This window comes from Argiope bruennichi, chromosome 6, assembly GCF_947563725.1.
Source record: "Argiope bruennichi chromosome 6, qqArgBrue1.1, whole genome shotgun sequence".
Taxonomy (NCBI): Eukaryota; Metazoa; Arthropoda; class Arachnida; order Araneae; family Araneidae; genus Argiope; species Argiope bruennichi.
In genome coordinates, this window is record NC_079156.1 from 135,675,328 (window position 1) to 135,700,093 (window position 24,766).

The 24,766-nt window shown below is 27.5% G+C and overlaps 2 protein-coding genes across 2 annotated transcripts in view; one reads left to right on the forward strand and one right to left on the reverse strand.

Annotated features, from left to right (window-relative positions):
- Positions 1–7,969: 7,969 nt before the first annotated feature.
- Positions 7,970–9,542, reverse strand: LOC129972486 (zinc finger protein 62-like). Its single transcript, XM_056086632.1, has 2 exons — positions 9,357–9,542; positions 7,970–8,816 (listed from the first exon to the last, which is right to left on the reverse strand). Exons 1-2 carry the CDS (start codon positions 9,382–9,384, stop codon positions 8,140–8,142), a joined length of 705 nt encoding a protein of 234 aa, XP_055942607.1. The 5' UTR covers positions 9,385–9,542; the 3' UTR covers positions 7,970–8,139.
- Positions 9,543–9,761: 219 nt separating this feature from the next.
- LOC129971633 (pyruvate dehydrogenase phosphatase regulatory subunit, mitochondrial-like) overlaps positions 9,762–24,766 on the forward strand; it is a 42,302-nt gene continuing 27,297 nt past the window's right edge. Inside the window, exons 1-8 of the mRNA XM_056085583.1 lie at positions 9,762–9,946; positions 12,047–12,301; positions 13,184–13,311; positions 18,148–18,229; positions 18,890–18,971; positions 20,141–20,222; positions 21,553–21,674; positions 22,420–22,534. Of these exons, the coding sequence (XP_055941558.1) occupies positions 12,048–12,301; positions 13,184–13,311; positions 18,148–18,229; positions 18,890–18,971; positions 20,141–20,222; positions 21,553–21,674; positions 22,420–22,534 (865 nt within the window). The 5' untranslated portion in view covers positions 9,762–9,946; position 12,047. The remainder of the gene's footprint in view (positions 9,947–12,046; positions 12,302–13,183; positions 13,312–18,147; positions 18,230–18,889; positions 18,972–20,140; positions 20,223–21,552; positions 21,675–22,419; positions 22,535–24,766) is intronic.

Genomic DNA, 24,766 nt, shown 5'->3' on the forward strand with positions numbered 1-24,766 from the left:
ATGATTAATTACAAACGTTTTAACGGATCACTGATTAATATAACATACTAAAATTCTACTTTTTTTAATTATAAAGAAGTTTGGAAAAATACTTGGAGGTGCACACGGATAATTATTACTTTTCGTTTTGAATGAATTCCGATTCTTTATCTGACTGTTTACTAAGAAAATTGTACGGCAATAACATTTGTTACCTTCATTGAATTTTCAATTAAATGATTTTATTTCTTTTGTTAAGGATATCGTAAAAAAGGTAAGTGAACGAGCCAATAATAAGTTCCTCTAATCGGATAATAAAAAAATATTAACTCATTTGTATGCTAAATGAAATTTAATCTTTTTTTATATAAATTATTGAAGATATGATAATAAAAAATGGTTACAATAATCGTTTCAGTTTTTCATTTCTTTACTAATAAACTGCATGTACGTATCAAGTTATGTCAGCTATCATCAACTCAGCTATCATTCACTTCAGCTACAATGCTTATCATTATTTAATAAATGTTTCTGAAACTGATTTCATTTTGTAAATGAATTTTGAATTATTGCAACAGACAAATGTATCAATGACGGAATAAATCTCATGGCAACTTCATGTGTGGAATATAGAACTTTTTTTTTTTTTTAAAATCTTTCCTTTAAGCTGAGGAAGTCAGAATCTGTATCACTGAAGTTAGAGGATTTATTATACATCACATAAAGGGTTTATACTAAGAAGGAACAAATTATTTGTTCATTATTTGACAGTCACAATTATCTGTTAGCTCCAAGCAATTCTAACAGATGGCGATATTTGTTGACTGGATTGAGTAAGTATTCTAACAGATGGCGCTGTGTTAAAAGTACCAACGTTTCACATAAGCTACAATTTAATGGCATAACCACCACGTGCTGCTGAGGCTAAAGTATAAGTTAAATTTATTTCGTAGTAAACGCAATACAATGAAATTCAATTGTTCTTACTTTTTCAATTTTTGGTATTAGCATAGCCGACCACGTGTTATTTAGACTGAAGTATAAATTGAATTCCTATTATAGTAAAAGTAATACAGTGGAATTCTTCTTGCTTTTTAATTATTAGTGCTTTATTGTTCAACAATCTTTAATTAAAATGCATGTTTAAAACAATCATTCTTATGGCGAAGTGTTGAAACACTTCGATTGGCCATAAACATGCGTGTACAATTGCAAAATGATCCATCAGCACAAATATTTTTTGAACAATTACTAGATATTGCGAATGGTAAAATAGAACTGCAACCAAATACGCAATGCATTCAACTGCCAGACAATTTCTGCACTGTTCTTTAGGGAAAAAATGAATTGATTCAGAGTATTTTTCCGGATATACAGAGTAATTACTTGAATCATAACTGGCTCAGTGATCGGGCTATTTTGGCAGCCAAAAATGTTGATGTTGACGAAATTAACTTCCAAATACAACAGTTGTTACCAGGCGATCTGATGTCTTTTAAATCAATCGATACTGTTGTTGATGAAAATGATAGTGTAAATTTTCCAATTGAATTTTTAAAGTCACTAGATATACCTGGAATGCCACCACATAACCTTCGATTAAAGATTGGTTCACCTATTATTCTCCTGCGTAATTTTAGTCCACCTCGATTATGCAACGGTACGCGTTTGGTCATCAAAAAGATCACCGGAAATATACTTGAAGCTACCATTTTAACTGGAAAGTTTAAAGGAGAAGTGGTCCTGTTGCCACATATTCCGATGATACCATCAGAATCTACGATACCCTTCAAAAGGCTACAGTTTCCAATTCGTTTAGCTTTTGCCATGTCTATAAATAAGTCTCAAGGCCAAACAATGTCTATTTGCGGTTTAGATTAGGAAAATCCATGTTTTTCTCATGGGCAACTATATGTTGCATGTTCACGTGTAGGAAAACCGTCAAATCTATTTGTGTTAGCTAGAGACAGGTTAATCAAAAATATTGTGCACCGATTAGTGCTAAATTAAATTGAAATTAAAAGTATTTATAATTCAAAATAATAAACATTATTGTCAAAGATTTAAAACTATCTGCCCTACCTACCTCATTTATAAGTTTAAGTGTTACGTGTTTTTTACTAACAACTTTTTAATGTACTCATTTGTTACAAACTTGAATACAAAAAATAAAGAAATTTAAATTTATTTTTTTTGTATTGATTTTTTCTCAATATCAACGGTAGTAGAAAATCAATCATGGAGGTCCCCATGTTTTTTTTACAAATGTCATCTGTGTAAAAAAGCATGGTGGTCCCCATGACTGGTGTTCTCCTACCGTTTCCTTGAATAGTTTACTACTATGTAATATAACAAAAACCTTAGCCACAGCAACGAGTGGCCGGGTCTGCTAGTATATATATATTTGGCGATTCATTTTTGGTATGCGGTTAATGAATAAGTATCTGAAAATTGAATTTGTTCTTTGGTCGCTTTTTTTCCAACGATTGAAACCAAAATCTGAAATGGAATTAGAATTTTTGCCACAAATTTCACCTATTTAAGTCGTTTAGCTTACATGTATCGAATGTACAGACCGACATACGGTCAAATTTTTGACGTGTTCAAAAATGGAAAAGAATCTACATTTTAAATACTTAACTTGTGTACTAATTTTATTTATCTAGCTCTTTATAATTTGTAGTTATCGTATTCACTTGTACTCGAATAGTCAGACTTTCTTTGGATGGATCTTGTTCAATTTTTGGTAGAAATCACCGAGAGCATCGATACATAATGAAAGGCATAGTTGTGACTTAGCTTTTATTGTTCTGTTTTTCCAAGGACGTTCCTTTTTAAAATCATCACGAAGCTTTTTAAACCGAATGAAGTTCTCAGGACAGGGGTACTTACGGAACGTAACCCAGGCTTTTCTTTGCATCTTACAATCATTATTCCATTGCACTTTTCATTGCTTCCTAAATTTTGTAGAAATTTTAGGGATGAAGTATTCGTTGCAATTATCAAAACCTGTGCAATCAGGGTAATTTAATATATTAATGTTTCATTTGCCAATAATATTGGCTAATGAAATCAGTTTGGTTGAGCTGGATTATTTCTATTAAATAGAATTAATATATTATTGGAAAGGATGCTGAATACATTTTCCTGTCATGCCCGAATATGGAGCATCGAGGGTATGTCTGTTTAGCTTGCCAGCTTTGTACTGTGTAACTAAATTCTTCGCATTTGTATCAATGCAATGGGCTTGACATAAATGGTCGGACAGTTTGAATATACAATTTTAAGTAATTTGGGAGGGAAAGGCTGATCAAATGCTAATTTAATGTACATGGTTGGGAGGAGCTTCCTATCTCGCTTAATTTTAATTTTTTTTTTTTTTTTTTTTTTTTTTTTTTTTTTTTTACTCCATTGAATTTTGGCATTTCAAAGTTTCTAATATAGAAGATTCGGAATCGTTTTGAAAATCAATTTAAGAGATAATGTCACGAGAAGCATTGAGAGAATTATGTGGAGAGACTGACACTTCATGTTCCCTACATATTCGATGTTTCTTACGTCATAATTTTGTTAGCTTGATTTGCAGGTGAACATTCGGCAAGGTCACCTGAAATCGTTTTTTTTATATGTTTTGGTTTACTAACCATAATAATATTAGTTTTGGGAATTAAAATAGGAGACAGTTTTTACTGTGTTACATTAAGAAATTTGACAAACGAAAGCGGAGAATTTGGACATAGGCACTCAAACAAGTACCCATGCAAGTACGACAACGATTCGGGTTACGACGGCACCAGCCACCACCGAGCCCAATAGGAAAAAGCAGCCCAGTTATTCACTCCCAGCCTCGTAAGTGCTAGATGGATCTATAAGCTCAGGACCACTTACGAGAACGTTGATCTCTCTTTATGCCAAGCTCCAGAAATTGATCATTTTTTCTTGATCCCCTTCACAGACCAGTCAAACGACTAGAAACCGGCTGATTGATACACCACGGACTAAAATGCATAACCCATCTAAATGGTCTACACACATGGCCAGCATGTAGGGATATATTGCTTCCCATTAAAAGCCAGCATATGGCGTAGTACGCATTTCATACTGCCTCTTCCAGATAACTATTCGAGTATTTTAAGAAATTGGAGCCATTGAGTGTTATCTTATAATGTGCTGGAACACCTGGAATACTTCTCCGAATTCTTCCCTTTTGTTGGTTTTCTTTTTTTGATACATCCGGTAAACAAGCATTTACGACCATAATTTCGAATTATCGTATTCAACTTGGGAAATAAAACCAAACGAAAAGCTTTCTACGCCTTCAAGAGAAAATTAACTTAAGGTGCTTAAAAATGATTTTCAAATTTAAGAACTTTTTTAACACTTTTCATGACGCTACGCACCGCGATAATTATTATTTTAATACTTCATTTATTCTCACAATAGTGCTAATAATAAAACCTTGAACTTATTTTCTCCTATTCCATTAATTCATTCTTTACTTATTTTTAAAGAGCTTATATATAATGTGAGAATTTTGTGTATTATAATATTTTATATAAAAGTAATTTCTACATAAAAAAATAGTCATTAAAATATTTTCAATTGGGGTAATGCTTGGTTCATCAGCTAGTAATAAATATTATTAAATCTTGCAATCAATTTTTTTTTTTTTTTGCAAATTTGTTATTAGTGAGTGTCATTTGTAGGGAATCGAAATTTCATTAATTTGCTGAATTTGTTTAATTTGAATTTCATTTCTGTTGATTAAATTCTGAAAATATTGCATAATTTCTACAGATACTAAAATACATTGGCATAAAAAACATGACGCTACGCATGCATAAAAATTCAAAATTTTAGTGCAGCAGGAAATGGAGAAATATCAATTATAAAATTCCACATTTATAAGTATGATGTAAGTTCCTTAAATGAGTACAAAAATAATTTTAACAGTGTTCCCTTCTTGTACAAATGAATTTAGTCACAAGTTGTTAAAAAAAAAAGCAGAAATATTAATTTCAGAATCAAAAATCTCTGTATTTCAACAAAAACTCGAGAAGATAAACTACTTAAATAAGTAATAACATTATTAAATAAAAATAGTGGGTTTAGATACAAATCATTTTAAATCATCATTTGAAAGTAAACGAGAAATATATAAATAAAGATATAAGTTCTTTCTGTATTGTTTTATTTTAAATCAAAGATAATTCTGTAGAAATGTACACAATATTATGACAGCATTTTAACTTAGCATTAATTCTTTATCATTTAGGAGATTAAAACTTTATCTTTCCAGACATACCAAAGGGAAAAATTAAATATAAATATTCAGCAATATAAAAGTAAATTTTCAAACTTAACTTATTAGTAACTTATTAACTCAACTTAACTTATTAACTCAATAAAATTGTCTAAAAGTAAGAGGAAGAAATGAAGAGGAGGATGTATTTAAAATAATGCTTACTGAAATCCAAAATTTAATACATCTAATTAAAAAAATCTTTAAAAAGTAAATTATCTTAGATTTTACTTAGAACAATAATTGTTTTACCTTGTATTTACGAGAACAATGATAGCGAAAACAATACATGTACAAACATTTCACATATTAACACAGATAAAATATCTCATCAGGGCATAAATAATAATAATAAAAAAAAAAGATAAATATTGTTTTTACACCAAACTGAAACAATATTCATATACTCATTTTTATTTAAAAAAAAACGAATATATGAATACCAAATGAATATATGAATAGAAAAGTTTCCAATAAAATACAAAATAAACATATATCAATAGCACTACATCCATAATTTTGTGATAGTCTATTACTGACTTTATATTGATTTTTTTTCTTAGAAATGGGGCAATTTGTTTCTTACTTGTAATACCATAAAGAAGTACCATCCTCTTGCTCTTGGGCATATTTCAAAGAGAAAGTTTCACTCTATACAAACTGAATGTACATTCCATCCAGAAATGAATGGCAAGAAGTTAATACTTCCAATCTAATCAAAAATAAAATTTGGCATAAAGTATAGACTTATTTGATGCAGTAATAAATGCTGCATTTCCCAAGAATATTTAAATGAAGATCAACAAATATGTAGTAATGAATAATGAATAGAGCTTGTTTCAATAATACAAACATAATAACAGCCCCCAAACCGGTATTCTATTTAGGACAACTTTGCAGCACAAAGGAATTTCTTAAAATTAATTTTCCATTGATATTTCTTTCTATTTTGATAGCTAGATTGATATTTAAAAATATGATCATTTTATACTTATTTGGTTCTCAAAGATACCATTTTGCCTCAAATCATGCTGCCATCTTCTCTGATTTTCAATTTTTATTCAATGCATTGTGTTTCAAGTTTTGTTAAATCACATACAAAGAAAAATAAATATATATTTTTCTTAGCAAAATTTTTCATCAAGAATATTAGAGATCTTAACTGTCTTAAAAATCTGGAAGCAAACTTAATAACTTTTAAAAGCAAACAAAATTTTAAATCCTGTAGACTATTTAGAGGAATGTTTGATGGTACTTCCATCTGTTCAATTCATAGACCAAATTCTTCTTCACAGAACATAACTAAAAAGTTGGTGGAAGCCATTTTAACAAGCAGGTCGTTTTATTTTTATAGTGAATCACAAATCAATTCCTAGGATAAATAATTCTTTTGTCTTAACTTTCATAGTAATTTCATGCAAAGAAAGCATTGTTTTGTCACACATTAGCCAACAGACTGATGAATATAATATGACCAACTGTGACTTGAGACTATGTCTATTTATTTATAAAATATTGACTCTCAATAAATTTATTTACCTTGCTTTCGTATTTGCTGCAAAATAGCTAGAGATTTCTTTTAAATCTAATTATTTTGTTATTTCTTAATATAGAATCTAGAAATCAACCTCCTCAGTAATTATTACAATTTTAAATGCTCTAAGATAAAGCTATCATTGCCATATATACATTTTAAAATAAACATTAAAAGAAGAGATTTATTTACAAATTTATTCAAACATTAACACATTCACAAACATTTTAAAAACAGAGTTATCAATGTCATACATTTATCATCTGTGTTAAAGTGGCTTTTCTTTTGAAATACTTATAGAACAATATCCTAGTGAGCGTGATAATTAAAACACATTTTTGTTTAATTACCAAGCTCATTTTTGTTTATTTCTCAAATGGTTTTATTGATGGGTATAGCTGTCACTTGTATTTATGGACAAAAAATATTTGACTACTATAACTGTACTGCCCATGAATATGTTAACACTTATAAAATAATTAATATAACACATACAGAAATACATTTAAAACTCAGTGAAAGAAATATTCAATGTCAAAAAAATATGCATTTTCTACATTTAATTTAAAGGTAAATTTTAATCCTAATTTATAAAAACTCACAAATTTTGAATATTTTATTGCAAAATAAATCTTTTGTATAAATCTGTGATAATTATATTCCAACAAATAAAATTCCCTAATTGTATTTTTTTTTTTGAACAAGGTTCTTGAATAATATGAAAAATGCCTTTTAACTACAAAATATAGATGTCACATTCAATTTAAAAATAAAATATAAAAGTAAGATAGAACAGAATAGAACTTTAATGCAGCTATCCATTTTAAAAGCAATGTCTAATACCATCATAATGAAAGTTTCTTAATCTGTAATTCTCAACTATAAAGAAATCTAAGGAGAAAAATTTACAGCTAAGAAAACTTTCAAAACATCTGATTTTAGATTTCTCAACTTTATCATAAAAATACCCCCAAAATCTTTTTAATTTAAAATATTTCATACAAATTCACAAAATCATTATTTTTTTTGTTCAATTTTTTTTTTTTTTTTTTTTTAAATAATTGTTCAAAACTGATGCTCCATTTTCTTATTTATATTCGAATTTTGGGGCAACAAATCTTTTTCCCTATTTGAAAAAAATTACATCAGAAATATAAATAATTGGAAGATATTTTGTACATACAGGATTTCAAATACAGTTACAAACAAACAAAACTAAATTAAACAAAACTCTGATTTATTTACAATAACATCTTGATATTTACTGATAAAAATTACAATTTTTTTTAAGTAAAAGATATTATTCATAATTTCACACCAAATATTATGTTTTTAGAGCACACACATGTTTTTTTATAGAGTTTTTATATAAAAATTGTTTTTTACATGTTGGGCAGGTAATAAATTTTTCCAAATTTGTGTGAGTCCCACAATGTTTTTTAAAATCTCGAAACTTTGAAAATTTTAGAGTACAAACTTCACAAGTATAAATTATATTGCTATGTTGATTTTTCTTGTGAGTCTTCAGAGTTTTTTCAGACTTAAAAATTTTATAACACGTATCACAAACAACAGGAGCAGAGGAATTTGACTTTTTACGAGATGATGATGGTGTTGATGAACTGATTTCATGCGAGTTATCTGGTACATATAAAAGAGAAGTCAAATTTTGAATGCATGAATCTTCTGATAGAACACCATCTTCGTGCAGCTTCTTATGTTTATATACATCAGCTTTTGTTTTGAAGCCCACATTGCATATGTCACAAGCATGCTTATATTCATCATTCAGGACACCACCAAACTGCAATAATTTATTCACTAAAAATGTCCCCTCACAGCACAAATCACATTCATGTTTATCAAGATTTACTTTCAATTCTTTTATTACCTCTACTTCATCAGATGAACACTCATCATCACAGGAGGTTGTAATATTATGAATATTATCTACAGTTTTTCCATTTTGGTCACAGATAGATGCCATATACTCTTCAATATCTAAAGGGAAAGAACATGTTTTAAAATGCAATTTCAGTTTATCATTCATTTTTATATATAAAAATTGGCAAAATATTAATCATTATGAAGAATTTTTTAAATTTAGCAACAAGAAATCTCACATTAAATTAGCAGCACTAAATCAACACTGCCAAAAACATGAAAATCAGTGAAATCAAAATTATAATATTAATTAAAATGTTATAAAAATAAAATAAATATAAAAAATTAATTTGATTATTTTTCTTCGCGATAATGATATGATATGATGTGCTGAAATTCACACGATAAAAATTGAAACAAATAACTTAAAAATAATGACACAATAAAAAAAGAGGTTGCCGATTAATTAAAACTTTAACGCATAATTTTTTAAAAAAATGGATAAAAATAAATATTTGGAGTGAATTACATGCAATTTTTCTCCTATTTAGATAAATTAGGAGAAAAGATAGAGATTACATATTACAAAAGATGTAAAATAATATCATCTAGATATCTATATATATGTAAACATAAATTTTTAGCAACATTTTCTACCTGGCATGGAAGATGTATCACTACTCATGACTAATGTAATGATTTCAGAGATGTAATCTGAAGAATATAAACAGTTGTTGAGATAAATATTTATTTTTGACAATCAGTTAACTACATTGTCCCTACCTCGTTGATTCGAACAAATAACAAACAACCGCTTCCTGCTCTTCGAGAAGAGACCACGGCGACATCGGCTCACCCTCATCCTCAATTTCGAAATGTTAAGCATTAAATTTGAACTTGTTTAAAAAAAATGCATAGTTTGCTTCTTTGCACTTTTATATAAAAACAAATTTTTCATAAGGATATCTATAATTGTTTTACACACATTTTGTTCCTTTACGTTCCAAAAATTTTATTGAAAGTATTGTTGAAAAAAATACTTCAACTTCCTTTATTTATTTTTTCTCCGTAGTTAGTAAATAAAATTTAGATCCTGTTCTGTTTATATTCAAGTCTAGGTCAAATATAGAAGCAGTGCACTGGAAATGTTAGGGAAGGGTGAATCACATCCATCTGTAGGATGATGTTTTATTACAAATTGAATGGTCTAATATAAAAAGTTTATTCTACTCAAAAATAAATACGAAGTAATAAATGTCATTTGCTGAAATTTTATAACAAATTTATACTCTGTCTCGTCGTAAATCTAATAAAATGTTTCTAAATTATTCATTTCTAAATTAAACTTTAATATTTAATGAAACATAGCGAAAATTACGTATATAAGACATTTCTTAATTGGAAATTAAATTTTTTGCAATGAATTTTTCAGTATTTATTTATTTGCTGCTATGTATCAATTTGATCTTTTTACAGAAAATATTATTGAAGTTTTTATTCTTAGTAATTCTAAAATCGGAATAATATTAATTTGTTGAAAATTTTACGTTTACAGTTATGCTTTTTATGTCTTTTTTTTTTTTTTTTGAGTTGGGCTTTTTTGTGTTTTTTTTTTCCCTGGAATTCAAATCAATTTGCGCTTTTTACTTAATTTTTGCATCATGAAAGGTTTTAATAGCTTTTCTACAATTTTTGTAAATATGATCTGAATTTCATTCGTTATTTTTAAATTCAAAGGATTTTTGTGTGTGTTTTAAATGATATTCTTTCAAACATAAGGAAGACTTATGGATGCATATAAGAATTATTGCCAATTTATAATATTTTCCAAATTAATCTCCTTTTATTGAATACATCATAAATGAAAATATTATGAAAAGGCTACTACAAAATGGATAACAAACTTATGGAATAAAAATTTTAAAATGCATATCATCTATTAGTACAAAATGTTTAAAATTATAAATTATTACATATAAAATAAATAATAGTGTATTTTGACAAAGCTACTTTGCTATTGTTGTATTATAAACTTTTAATTTATTTTCTTAAACATTTTTTTGTAAGAAAAGTATTGACAAATCAAATTACAGAAGATAAATATTTTAAATTTTCTTAATAGCTGCTTTATAATGTTTTTTCACCATACTGATGAAAATATTGTCTAGAGGGTTAACATGTTATGTGATACTGAAAATAAATTATTGGTGCAAATATTACTTTTTTTTTTTTTTTTGCTTGTTTTATAATTTGCATTGCCAACTTTTTTTTATTGAATTATTTTCTTATTAATATGTTTGCTAAATGATGACAATTTTATGTCTAAGAAATATTAAAAATTATAGTAGGATTTTTATGTTTCTATATAAAGAGATGTAGAAAATGAATGAGCAAAATGTGCAATTTCTCTTATGGATGCATATTTTTTATCAGATATAGCACAGCCAACATATGGACAAATTATCCAATCCCTGAATCAGCTTCTCTGAAGCTATAGATTTCTTAATTTTTTTAGTCCTAAATAGAAACCAGGTAATACAGTAGGTACTAGAAGCCTTTATATAAGCTTGGTTATAAATGGCCTATAAAAGATAACCACATGTAGTCAGAAAAAATTACATTGTATTCTTTATGCTTTTTTTCTTATTGACTTAACTTTTAAACCTTAACTTTTTCTCCCTACACATTTATCTATCCTTATTTTTTAATTATTTATATCAACAATATATTATGCGTACAATTCAGTTTTAATAAGTACCCAAAAGTGCTAAAAAAATTTTTTGCCAAATTATAAAAAAAAATATATATATATTTAAGTGCATTATTATTTATTTTGAACATGCAAATCCCGTGCTATATAGTTTGATGATTGAAATCACCAAATGGGCAAAAATTTTTCTTGGTGCTCTTTGGTCACCATTACAACTTACGTACCAAATTATTTTATTATTTTATAGAACAAACTTCCTACAGAAAATGTAAAATTGAACTACTGCATCAAATTCACACTTTGCAAAACCATAAAAGCTTTCTATTTGGGATTTCTGCTAGTTTCTGTTTTGCGCAATCTGTTATAAATGCATGGAGCCAAACCTATTATCTTTTCTCTTTCAGTCTAATTGGAAATGATATATCTTATTTAAATCAGAAAAAAGTAAATATTTAATGTTCTTTCATATACAACATATATTTAGAAAATTCAGAATGAAATATTTGTCAGCAAATATTACTTTTTAATAAAATTGTTTGCTCAGTAAAAAAATTAGAAGTGTTGATGCATCATAAGCTGTTTCCTTATTTTCTTTCTAAAATTTTATTATTATACCTGTCCATTTTCTTCATTATAGTATGGGATCTGTACGCATTGCCTGTTTACTACTAGGAGGGCAAACCAAAAGATGCCTTGATCATCATATTCTAAGCAAGACTTCACCTAATTTCTTGCTAAATTATCAGGATTGGGCAAAAGCCAGATTAGGAACATATAATGTTCCCCAATCTGCTCAGGTTATAATATGTGGAGCTGGAGCTACAGGAAATTCAGTTGCCTATCATATGAATGAAAATGGTTGGAAAGATATCATTGTTTTAGAGCAAAGCAAGTAAGAATAATTTTCCATTTTATTAGATTGTGTGACTGCTAAATAAATACTTTATATTTTTCTGTTATTCTGGTACCAATTTGACAAGCATTTATTAAAAAAATGATTTTTTTTTTAACTAAATATATGCTTATTTAATGTTTATTTAATGCTAAAATTACTTTTTTTTTTAAGAAAAATTATTTTTCAACTGGCGAGACAACATTTTTCAGTTGACGAGACAGGTCTGATGCTGTGCTAAATCTGTTTCTTTTGGCAGTAACTGCCAAATACCGTCTTCATATGGTATTGTAACTCAGGGGTGTCTATTCACATTACCATTATCTTGGAATTGTTGCCAAAGTCTGGAGATGACTCTCTGGGCGATTCCAAGTTCCTTCGATACTTCCTGCTGGGTACACTCACATTCTAGACGGACGAAAATTCTACCACTTCCTTTGTGTCATAACAATGCAGTTATTGCACTGAAAGGCTTATAAAGCACTTGCGAAAATTTTTACTTCTTTGCCTGTATTCCTTATACATCGCTCTCTTGCACTCTTGTTATTGTGACATACTATCGGTGTCATCTGGTGGCTTCTTGCAACTTACGTATGATTTTTGAAGATGTGCATAATCATTTTACGGGTGATATATGTATTTTAGAGTTCAATTTCTGCGTGACTCTGAATTTTCCTTCATTTATGGACATGAGTGTATTTATTTTGTACTTTGTTATCAATTTCAGTGAAATAATTCTTTTAAAAACATTGTTTATCTTTAAGATTTCCACAAGGAAAAGTGGAATATGTGTATTAGTTTATCATATGGCTCATCATATTAATAAATTGGTGTCACTTGAAAGATATTTTTTCTGTATTGCTTATCACAACTATTTTTTAGAATTGGTAGTGGAGACTCCTGGAGAAGTTGTGGAATTGTTGGGCATTTTCATTCCATGTCAGAAGGGAGAATGACAACTTATAGCTCTGAACTCTATAAAAAAATGCAGAATGAAGGTCATGAAATGGGCAAGTATCCTCATTTGTGTGTGTGTGTGTGTATTATACACATTTTTTATATTTTATGTCAGTGAATTATTAGAATTAAAGTATCACTATTCAGAGGAGGACATTTGTTAGAAATTATTTATAATAATTTGTAACAAATGTATATTACAATCTATCATGCAATTCTTTATCTTATGTGCAATTGACATTTGAATGTTTATGGAAGTTTTAGTGTCTTATTATAATACCCTCTTCTATTTTTACTATTCATAATTAATTGGCATCACAATTATGATAAAATGCCATTGATACAAGGCTCTAATTGCATATTTTCCTCCAAGCTTCATTTTTGTATTTTTATTGTTTAATTTTTCTCTATTTTTGAAGATGTATAATGTTGCTTATTTTATAATTGCTGTATTTTTTTTCTTGTTATGTTCTTTGAATAAAGGGATATTTTAATTCTAATTACATGAGTATATGCAGGCTGCAGCTTTCAAAAAGGAATTTAAAATCAGTACTAACACACTAAATTTATTCACAGATGTAAAAAAAAAATAATAGAAGCATAGTATTTATAACAGTTGATTAAGAAAGTATGCCTATTCTTGTAAAAAACATAAGTTACATAAATGTAGAACTGGAGTAAAATATTTATTGTATTGTCTGACTTACAGACTTATTTTACCATACCAATTTTCTAACAACTATTTACCAATAGATTGTTTACATGAGTATATTGAATAATAGGACCTGGATTCTAGTGAACAAGGTTAAAATAAGTTTGAAATGTGCAATTGAACTTACGTATTTTTAAAAATCTCATATTTTGCTTATTATATGTTGCCTATATGTTAATTGCTTAATATGCTTTGTTTTCATATTCATAATTTGCTACTTTTAGCTAAACACCCTTCTCAATGTTTCATGTTCCAGATTAAACTGTTAACATTTTTTTCTCCACACTTACTTTATTATTTTTAATATATCAAAATTACCAGTTTTCTGCTGTACTTTGATTTTTGTTAAACATTTTCATAAAAAAGATGCTTTTTTAAGAACAGAGTGTGTAAACATTATCTGAACTTCCTTTGTTTTGTTTTAACAAGCTTTCTTTTACTTATAACATTTTTGCAAATGTGTCAGCTGATGATTTTATTCCTAAGATTATTTATTTACGCATTTTAGGTAATGGAACACAACACTATATAAAGATATTAAAAAAAAAATATCAGATCATATTTTTTTCCACACTTCTTAGCTCTCTTCTCTCAGCTGAACTCCCATCTACTCTCTCTCTGTCTCACTTTTTCTTTCCTGTTTGGTGACTTTTTCAGAAGGCTTTCAGAATGGTCACCAGATCATATAATACCTTACAATTTTCTCATTTTTTATATAAATGTCATATTTAAAAAAACTAGATTAAAGGCTTAAAATTTTAAATTTAATATTAAGTTAGAAAATATTTTTTTGAGTCTCCTGCAGCTCAGTAATTATTTAAAAAATTCTTTCTTTCATTCTACAGAATTAATAATAAATTATTCTTTTTTTGTTCTAATGACTCATAATGTAACCTAATAACCATTTATCTAAAGTTATTTAAGTTGGTTAAAATGAATTTTTATTAAATTTTGTGAATAATTAATTATTATTTAGTAAAAAAAAATTATTTTTATATCAATATTAAATGAACATTTTCAGCAAGTGTAAAAACTTTCATTATCTATCATAAAACTAGGAACACAAGTACTGATATTTATGATACAAATAAATTATTTATGCAATTTAATTTAAATTAATATGAAAATTGAAATACTGGTAATGATTTTTAAGAAGTTGAGGTTGTGAGAATGACGTCAAACGGAAATGAGATTTGAAAATTGTGGCCTGAAAAGTTTTAGTTATGATAGGATACATTGGGAGTAGATAAATCTGTATACCATTGTAGATAGTATATCCAAGAATAAAGCCATACTCTGGAAACTATTTAGGGGAGTTGTGTATCTATTGCATGTTCAGCTGATGTTGAATGACTTAATTTATTTTTATTAGCAAAATATAACTTTAATAAGCATAACAATAGCTAAAGTACCTCAAATAATCTAAGACCAAAATGAATTCTGATAAAAATGGAAAAAAAAAATGTTGCAGATAGAATATTTTATATTTTCGAATGTGTATAGTGCACAGTAAAAAGTTCACACCACATGCACAAATCATTATTGACATAATACCTGTTAAACCTTTAGAACTTCTTTTTTGAAACTATCTGGTTGATAACATTTTTTTATTAGTTATTAATTTCTTATCTGTTGAAAATTTGTTGCTCTGCATAAAGATATTCCCATAAAGTAACGGTGATTTCTAAACTTTAATATGTAAACTAACCTGGACAAGTAACATTTTTTCTTAAACTAAGCATCATACTTCACAATTTTTTACATCAAAGCTACTTCATGATATTTTACAATGTAATTCCCTTCAGTTCGTATTAATCTATATGCAGAAAGTTTTTTACTTTTTGTTATATAGAACAATAAAGACATTTAGATATTTAAAATAATCAGAAAAATCAATGAATTGGCCATCTGTTTCCAAACACTGAAGAAAGAATGAGCTATTCGCTAATTTTAACAATTTTTTTTCGTATGAAAGTTTGTGATTCCTAGATAGATCATCAAATGAACAAACGGTCTGTATTCCTCCATCCTGCATTTTTGAGAGAATTTGAAAAAATTCTGTCCTGCTATACATTTTCTATGTAGAAATCTTGTGATGTTTACCAGCTCAAACCACCGAACCGATTTCAAAATTATTTTTTTTAAATATGAATGCTCTTACCCCCTTTTGATAGATTACCAAGCCTTTCCTTTACATTTTGAGTGGAATTCCAATTAAAAACCTTTACAATGCCTTCAGTGCCTGCAACTGGAAAAATTTCGCCCAATTTTGTCACTAACATGACGGTATCACCACTTTGAAGTATAGCTAAACAATCAGAATGCTCTATCATTATTGTGCAACTTTTACTTATATTAACTAAGTTTTAATTATTTTTTATTACATTTTTGTTGTAATATGTACTTCATCAGAATTTATTAATATAATCAAATTATTTTTATTAATACTAGTTATGTTTGGCGGCCATATTACGTGACATTAATTTATTCCTGTCAATGAGGAAAGTATTATTTTAAATTCTGATTGTTAGTCTATGAGGTATTAGAAGAATTCTGTTGATATTGTAGGGGGGGGGGTGGAGACTCTATTGAAGCTTTATTTTGCTAAATCTATTGAAAACAGAGGTATAAGGTGTAGACTATTCTGGATGATGCATTTAGGTATAATGGATTTCCATGCGAAATAAAATTTGACGAAATTCATATATTAGTTTCTTTAGTGTAACCTACAAATTCTGTCAAGATTTTACTCAGCAGAAGATGTACAGTTAATTATGTGCTTTTGAAATATCTCTCGAAAATGAGTGGGAGTTGTAAGAGGGATTCATTGATTTCATATGACCATTAGTGACTAATTTCATATGAAATAAAAATTGGCATAACTGATGCAATATTTTTGATTGGAGGAATGATTCTCTGATTTTGTCAGTTATTTTAAATATATAAATGATGGGTGGGCAAGTGCTTATAGGAGGCAGTTAATAAAATATTAGGTTGATTGATAATCTCTTTCTATATGTAGATAATAATTTCTAATTATTCTATGCTCTAATAATGATTTTCTAATCACTTCGAACCCAGAGTTTACTGTAACTTTTGAGTTGTGTGAGCTATTACTTTTTCCACAGAACAAAATGTTGTGCCAACAAATTCTTTTCTAAAATTAAATAAGCTCTGAATATTTTATTACAATCTCTCTTCCATGCTTTCTGCTTTCAACTTCTCTGTGGTACACTTACCAGGGCTTGAACAAAGAAAAGCAAAAAAATGAGCTATTTTCTTGAACTAGTGAAGAATAAAAATCATCACCATTTCTTCAAAGTGGGTTTTGTATATGTATAAACATAATTTTGGAGATCCAGGACTGAACAGAAGAAATTTTTGGAATAATCCAACAGCGAAGATTGATGGTAAAAAGACATGTCTATTTACATCTTACCAAAAGATCAAATTCCCTGATTGATTTTACTAAGACATTCTTATTCAGATTTCTTGGACACATGCAGGATTTCACCGAAAAACCATCCTATAAGTGGGTATGGCGAGCGTTAAATCCATTGGGGCCAATCGTCCTCAGGCTGGTGTGGTGTGTAAGTTTAGAGAGGTGGCAGTGACAGCTCAGGTGTCATCCTCGTCATCTGACTGTGTTTCAAAATGACGAGGTTCATCTCCAAAATAGGTGCTTTAAAACGGGACATTAATACAACTAAAATTAAATTTGGACACATGCAGACAGAGGAAAGGAAATCTTTGGTATCTTTGAAGAAATGTGTAGGTGTTAAGGATTTTTATTCCTTCACTTGAAGTATGGGAAAATTAAGTGCCAGCAGTTTTTTTAGATCGTGTGGTGGAAATAATAAATGTAGGATTCAGATCAGAAAATTAGAGAACATTTTAAAATAAAATAATATAGGCTAATTTAAGATTAAAATTATAAAATTCATTTGAATTTAAATTAAATATAGAGTTGTCACTATGTATATATAGGTTAATAGATGGTAATCGATTTCTTAACAATTGTTACTTACTTTTTTAATTAATATATCTGATAGCTTGAAATCAGGATAAATTTTTTTTTATTTTCCTATTCTAGAACCGTTTATTTTAGTGCAAACTTGATCTTTGTAATATCAATATTGAAGTTATAAAATTGGGTCAAATTTTATGTTTGGATTAGGTTTTGTTGAAACTGGATCTGTGAATGTTGCTCGTACTAATGAGAGAATGATAGAACTTCGACGGATTGCTGCTGAAGCTAGGTGAAAATTTTTCCTTTTGTTGAAATATCTTTTATAATTGCTCTCTCCAGTTTTTAAAAATATTATTTGATAAAACTAATTTCATTACCTTGAAATTTCTTCTAAAATTGTCCTTATTGTCCTAGTGATATCTCTGCATTTGTATTATTGCTTAAATTTATAGGATTTTAATCACATACAAACATTTATATTAGTTTTCATTTCACAAAATACATTTTGGAATCAATTCCAATGCATCTGCATCAGCATTGGAATTGATGCATCTGCATTTAAAAATGCCTATGCATCTAAAAAATATTCCAGTGCATCTTGCATTTAAAAATGCATATGCATCTAAAACATACAAGAAAAAAAAAAAGAATCAAATGCTATTTAATTATTGAGAGCTTACTACAGAATTTTTGAAAATCATTTAGTTTTGATTTCTAAATAATCCATTCTTAAATACAGTTTAAAGCAATGGAACTAAAACCCTACAAAAAGCACATTCTTCTTTCCTATTGTATCTTAACTGTATCTAATGATTTATTAAATTATCTTTCTTTTGTATTATTATTTAAAATCTTTGAATGTAATATATTTTTTAGATTTCTTTGCTGCTTCAAAAGAAGACAGTTATCTTTTTACCTAAAACTGAATAAATTTTTGTTTTCTATCTAGAATACATGGGATAAAATGCGACATTTTGGAACCTAAAGATATTTCAAACTATCACCCCTTTGCAAAAAGTGATGATTTAGTGGTAAGTATGATAAAATATTCTATAAACAATTTTGTCTAAATTTCTATTTCAAATAAATAATACTGAACAATTTATATATATATTCTAAAAAAGACTTTTCATGGAATTTTTTTAATTCTTTCGCTTATTCTCAGATTAAGCATTGAAAGTTTAAAAAAATAATGTTTTTTATTGTGCTGTTGATTCAGTTTTATTTCCAATTAAATCTTATACCCCATAGACATGTCATCAATACTTCATTATCTCAACATTTCTATTTTCCAGATAAATTTTAAAAACACAATTTCAATGTATGTTCTCTTTGGTGGTGGTGAGGCATGACAGAACTCCACAGTTCCAACTTTCGTGCCAATTTGGGCAATTTTTATTTCAAATGATTGTCAGGATATATAAGCGATTGATAGTCACCTACCCCCTTCACCATCTTTGAGATAAACTTTAAAAACCTACTTTACTGTACATTCTCTCTGGGGGATAAATCACCATGGAGTTTTCAGTCTCAGTTACTGAACTAATTTTGCTAATTTTTATTTCATTTTAATAGCTGATGACAATTAGATACATCATTAATTGTTATATCTTCCTGTTCTATTTTCTAGAGATCTTGTAAAATAAAATTTTATATAGCTATTATCCTCAATAACTGGATCTATTTTGCCATCCCCCCAATTAATTTCACTACTTTGTGTGCATACCAAACTATTCAGAATACTCTGTGTTTTTCAATGCAAGCATAATAAATAATGCATTTATTTATTATACTTACATGACTTGAAATAATTCTTTTATTTGGTGTGATTAGTTGTTGTTCTTCATAGTTGGCTGCTATTATTAAATTAATGCTATTAATATTGTGAGCAAACAACTGATCACAAAGCCAACTAATTAATTTAAAAATATCTGAAAATATTAAATTAAGCTCTTTTAAATTTAACAATCAACAGATCAAAATGAATAATTATCAGAATAATATGGAAGAATGACCAAATTTTGATATAAAAAATATCAAACTTACCAATTAAAAAGAATAATAAATTTTTATTTTAAAGTTTTAAAAAGCAATATTTTTTTCACAGCTTTCTCAAATATGGATTGCATTTCTTTTTTAATTATTATTATTATTCTCTTCTTTCAACCAACTCTGCATCTTTTCTTTGATTTTATTTAAGGGTGGAATATGGGTTCCAAGTGATGGTATTGTAAATCCTCTGAGTGTATGCCAAGCTTTAGCAAAAATTTCCAAAGATAGAGGTTGAAAATTTTCTTTCTTTCAAGTTCCAAGTATAAATTACTCTTTTGATTTTTGTATATGTGAAATATTATGTAATTAAATGCTGTTTTTAATTAAAAAATTTTTTGAGATTTATAATAATATCTTAATAATTATAAGATATAAAAATTTAGAGAATTAAAAAAAAATTCTCTATAGAAATTTACCTACATATTTTATTTTTGTTAGAGAAATTTTATTACTTGAAATACTGGTACTTGTGTATTAACTGTAAGTCATTGGGGGACTTGTGGATTACCCATATGCCAGTGTCAAACATAGTCAGTAGTCTAACATGACATCTTCTGTGATTAATCTCTGGTTGCAATAAATATGAGTTTTTTGTTGTTGCTTTATTTGTAATTAATTACTGCCTTATTTATCATACATAAGTACTAAAACACTTTTATATTTAAATGACCTTTGGAAACATAATATATTGCTTACATACAGATTTAATTTAAATTTGATGATTCATAGTCTTTGTATTATATTTTATTCTCCAAATAGTTTTTTTTATGTTTTTTAATTTTTTTTTCCTAAACAGCAATTTTAATAGTACCTCCTTTATGGAAATTATTATTAATAATAATATTTAATTATGGATCATTCATTTTTTTTAGAATGCCAGTGTGTTTTCATGTAAACATGCAAGCTTTTGTATTCTGAGTTGTTTTGAGGTTCTATTGAATGTTCTTTATTTTACTTTCAATTTATAATTGCAAAAACAGTGAATCTTCCTTGTTTGGTCATCGAATCGTTTAAGCAATCTGAATTTCCAAAAATCATTGAAATTTGCACCTACTTTTTTAACTGTATTTTGAGGAAAAATACCTTATATATGTTTCATGAAGATGTTGAATTAAAATGCTAATTATACACTTTTTTACTTCCTTATTAATCTATATTTTAAGTCATATGATTTCTTGTGTTAAATCGATTTATATATTTTCTGTTCCCACCCCTTACCCCTGATACCTACAAACATAAATATTATCTTTCTAGTTTCATAAGCATTAACAATTAAAATATATTTCAATTGTGTTAAGTACAGCAACTATATTTTATATTTATGATTTTTTTGAGTCCAAGTCTTCTATATTAGTTCTCACTTGTATTCATATTAATAATTGTTGTATTAACAGAAAAATGAAACTGTGACAGCATTCTTATTTACAACAGTTACTGTTATGCTTATGGAAAAATAAATTTTTCCCATCCTTATGATCATATCTAATTAATTTCAATTTATTTATTAATTTTTATTGAAATATTTTAAATGCAAAATATTTCAAATTAATTTTTTCACAGGTGTCAAGTATTTTGAGGGATGCAAAGTGTTAGAAATCTTAACGAATGGTTTCAAAGTCACTGGTGTTAAAACCAGCCTTGGCGTCATTAACTGTGAATATTTAGTGCTATGTGCTGGAATGGTAAGAATTCTTTAAAAATAACTTCTTCATTTTTATTTTAAAAGCTTATAAATTTGAGAAACTGGAATTCAAATAGTTAAAATAGGTAAAAAAAATTAGATGTGTAATGAAATTCTTTAATGTGGGATAAAGAAGGATCCTGGACAAGAATATAGCAAAATAAATAAATAAATAAAATAAAATAAAAATATGAACATTTTCATCTGGAATTCTGGAACTGTTTACTGGGAATCAATTTAATTTGTACAGAACTCTACTTCAAAGCAAATATAATTACAGTAATATGGAAAAACCAATATATGCCCATACCTCACCATTAACAAGTAGACTCGGAAAATATTAAGAACTCCTGATTTTTTTCTGTATTATTTACTGCATTATCTATTTAAATATCTGGTATAATGTGTGTCCATCTATGTTATTTTATTAATCTTCTTGTCATAAAATAAATATCTGTTGGTTGCATCTTAACTGAAAGTATACATTTCAGCCCCCTCCCCCCATTAGTTTCATAGCTTTGTCAGCTATCATGAATTTACTATGAAATATCATTGTATTGGTAATACATTAATTTTCTGATTGTACATATATTTTCCAAATGAAGCAACTTTATACTGTTTTTGTGTTTTTTTGCTGTGTATTGTTATTGTGTTTTGCACATTTGGCTGTTGTCAAAGCTAACAGTAAAATGCTTTTTTTATGTTAAATAGAATGCATTTTGAAAGTTCAGACTATTTTTTTCTAGTGGACTAGAAGTTTGGGTGTAAATTGTGTTCCTCCATTTCGAGTACCAACTCAACCAGCTGAAAATGGATATGTCATTACCAGACCTGTACCTGGAGTATCTACATCAACTCCTTGTAATTGTTCAAGTGCAAGTTATACTAGATGTTTTGATTGATCAGTTAAAGTTTGAAATAAACCAGACCTATCTATAGAATTATTTTATGCATATATTTTTTTAATTGTGTGAAATCTACTGATAATATAGGAGAATATATGTGTATTTGGTACTTAAAAAATAGACTATTTAACTCTTGGTTAACGAATTTAGTACAAATGTATTTTGGAATGTAGAAAATAATAACTTGGAAGGATTTCTTTGTAATTTTAATTAATTGAAATTTAATAAAATCTCCATGTTTACTAGTGGTTAATTACGAAAATATTATGGTGCAAAATTAATTTTTATACAATTTTAAAATTTAAAAAAAATTTCAAATTTGGTCTTTTTAGTGATATTAATTGAATTGCTGTGCAGATTTTATTATTATTACTTGAATTTTATAAATTAAATTTTTTTGCATAATTTTTAACAAGGGATTTCTTTGTTGAACTGAAATTCAAACCGTCTTCATTATCTTATTAAATATTTATTTCAGGATTCTGTTTCTTATATGTGCAGTGTAGAAATAAAGAAGTTGACATACTGTGCATTAAATAGATAATTATATTTTTAGTGCCTTTATAATGTCATAGGACTTGACTCCATTAGGAAAATTTATGAATGCAATAAACAGAACATACATAAAACTATTAAAATAACTTGATTAAGGCTACCTCAATTTGTCTAAAAATATTTATCAAAAGAATCATGAAAATCAAACTGTGCATATGATATTTAATTGATTTTAAACAAAATAATATTCCTGGTGAACCACTTGTTACAAAAAAATGGTTAGTAAATAAAAAATTTAAAAAAAAAATAAATTGGTATCACTATTCATTTAAACCAATTTATTTTGAATTCATTTATTTAGAGCCAGTAGCATGATACCTAGAGTAATCAGCTGGTTTAAAACCTCATTCATTTAAATATCTGCTATGTAGATATGTATATTAAATCTCCAAGATTAAATGTTTTTCTATTTATATGCTGTGAAAATTTGCGGGGAACTTTCTAACTGAAATATTATTTTTGATCCCATTATTCATTATTAGAATGTCCTTTTCAAAACGAATCTCAGAAAGTCTTAAAAATGTATGTTGATCTAGCTAAACTAAGATATAAATTTCTTATTATTTGACTATTTAAAAAATATTAAGTTTCATTCTCTCCCCAAATAATCCTTAGTGTAGTTTCGAATGGGATGTTATTCCTGCAATAAAGTTATGAAATTCTCTTTTAACAACAACAACAAATAATAATAAATAAATAAATAAAATAATCATATTTAAGTTGAAATAAGGCTTTAGAATGTTAATATTTTTCTCGTATTATTATATAGTTTTAAGTATCGAAGACTAAAACAATTGTTCTTTATATTTTTTTAAAACATCATGAATAAAGAAACAATCTATGGTTTTATTGTTATGAAGAATTAATAACATGGCTAGCCTAATCACACCATTCATCTTACACTTAATATTATCTTGTGCTGTTTTTTTGATATGATGTTCCAGGATATTATTGATATTCAAACATTGTGCCAAAATTAGATCTAGTGAATTTGATGTGTATCACTTGAGCATGAACTTCTTTGTCATAGCAAATATTGAAAATTTTTAAGAGAATACTTGCTTTAATGTTATGAGACAAAGAGGAAAATTTTTAATTTGTTCTGCAGAGGTACATAATATAAAACTAATAAAAATGATTGCAGGAGTAAATTTTTTTTACTTCATCTTATTATACAGTATACTCCCGATTATCCGCGAGCGGGTTATCCGCGCCGGCCGCACAAAGTTTTTTTTTTTTTTTTTTTTTTTTTTTGACTGATTTTTTCAAAAAGGTGCAGTTTTACAGTTATGCTTTTGTAATTACATAATACATTACAGTATTAAAACAGTACATATGTATTCATTTTTCTGTGTATCCTTGACGCCTCTCGTAAATACAAAGCACTTTTCTGTTTTCATTAACAAAATGCATTTTAGGTTAGTTTTGAGTGATATACTAAAATATTAAGCGTTAGTTAAACATTTCCTGCTGTTTATTTTACGTTTTATTGTACATAAAACGATTTTTCAAAGTTGGAATGACTGTTTTCTTTTTTGCTATACCCGTTTTTAGCTTTTTTCGGATTATCCGCTATTTTTGTTATCCGCGGCGGCCGCGCCACCCAATTCCGCGGATAATCGGGAGTGTACTG

Coding starts and splice junctions, on each gene's coding strand:
- LOC129972486 (XM_056086632.1), bottom strand. CDS start 9,384: ATGAGTAGTGATACATCTTCCATGCCAG. Junction 8,817..9,356: donor TGATACATCTTCCATGCCAG/GTAGAAAATGTT, acceptor CTTTCCCTTTAG/ATATTGAAGAGTATATGGCA.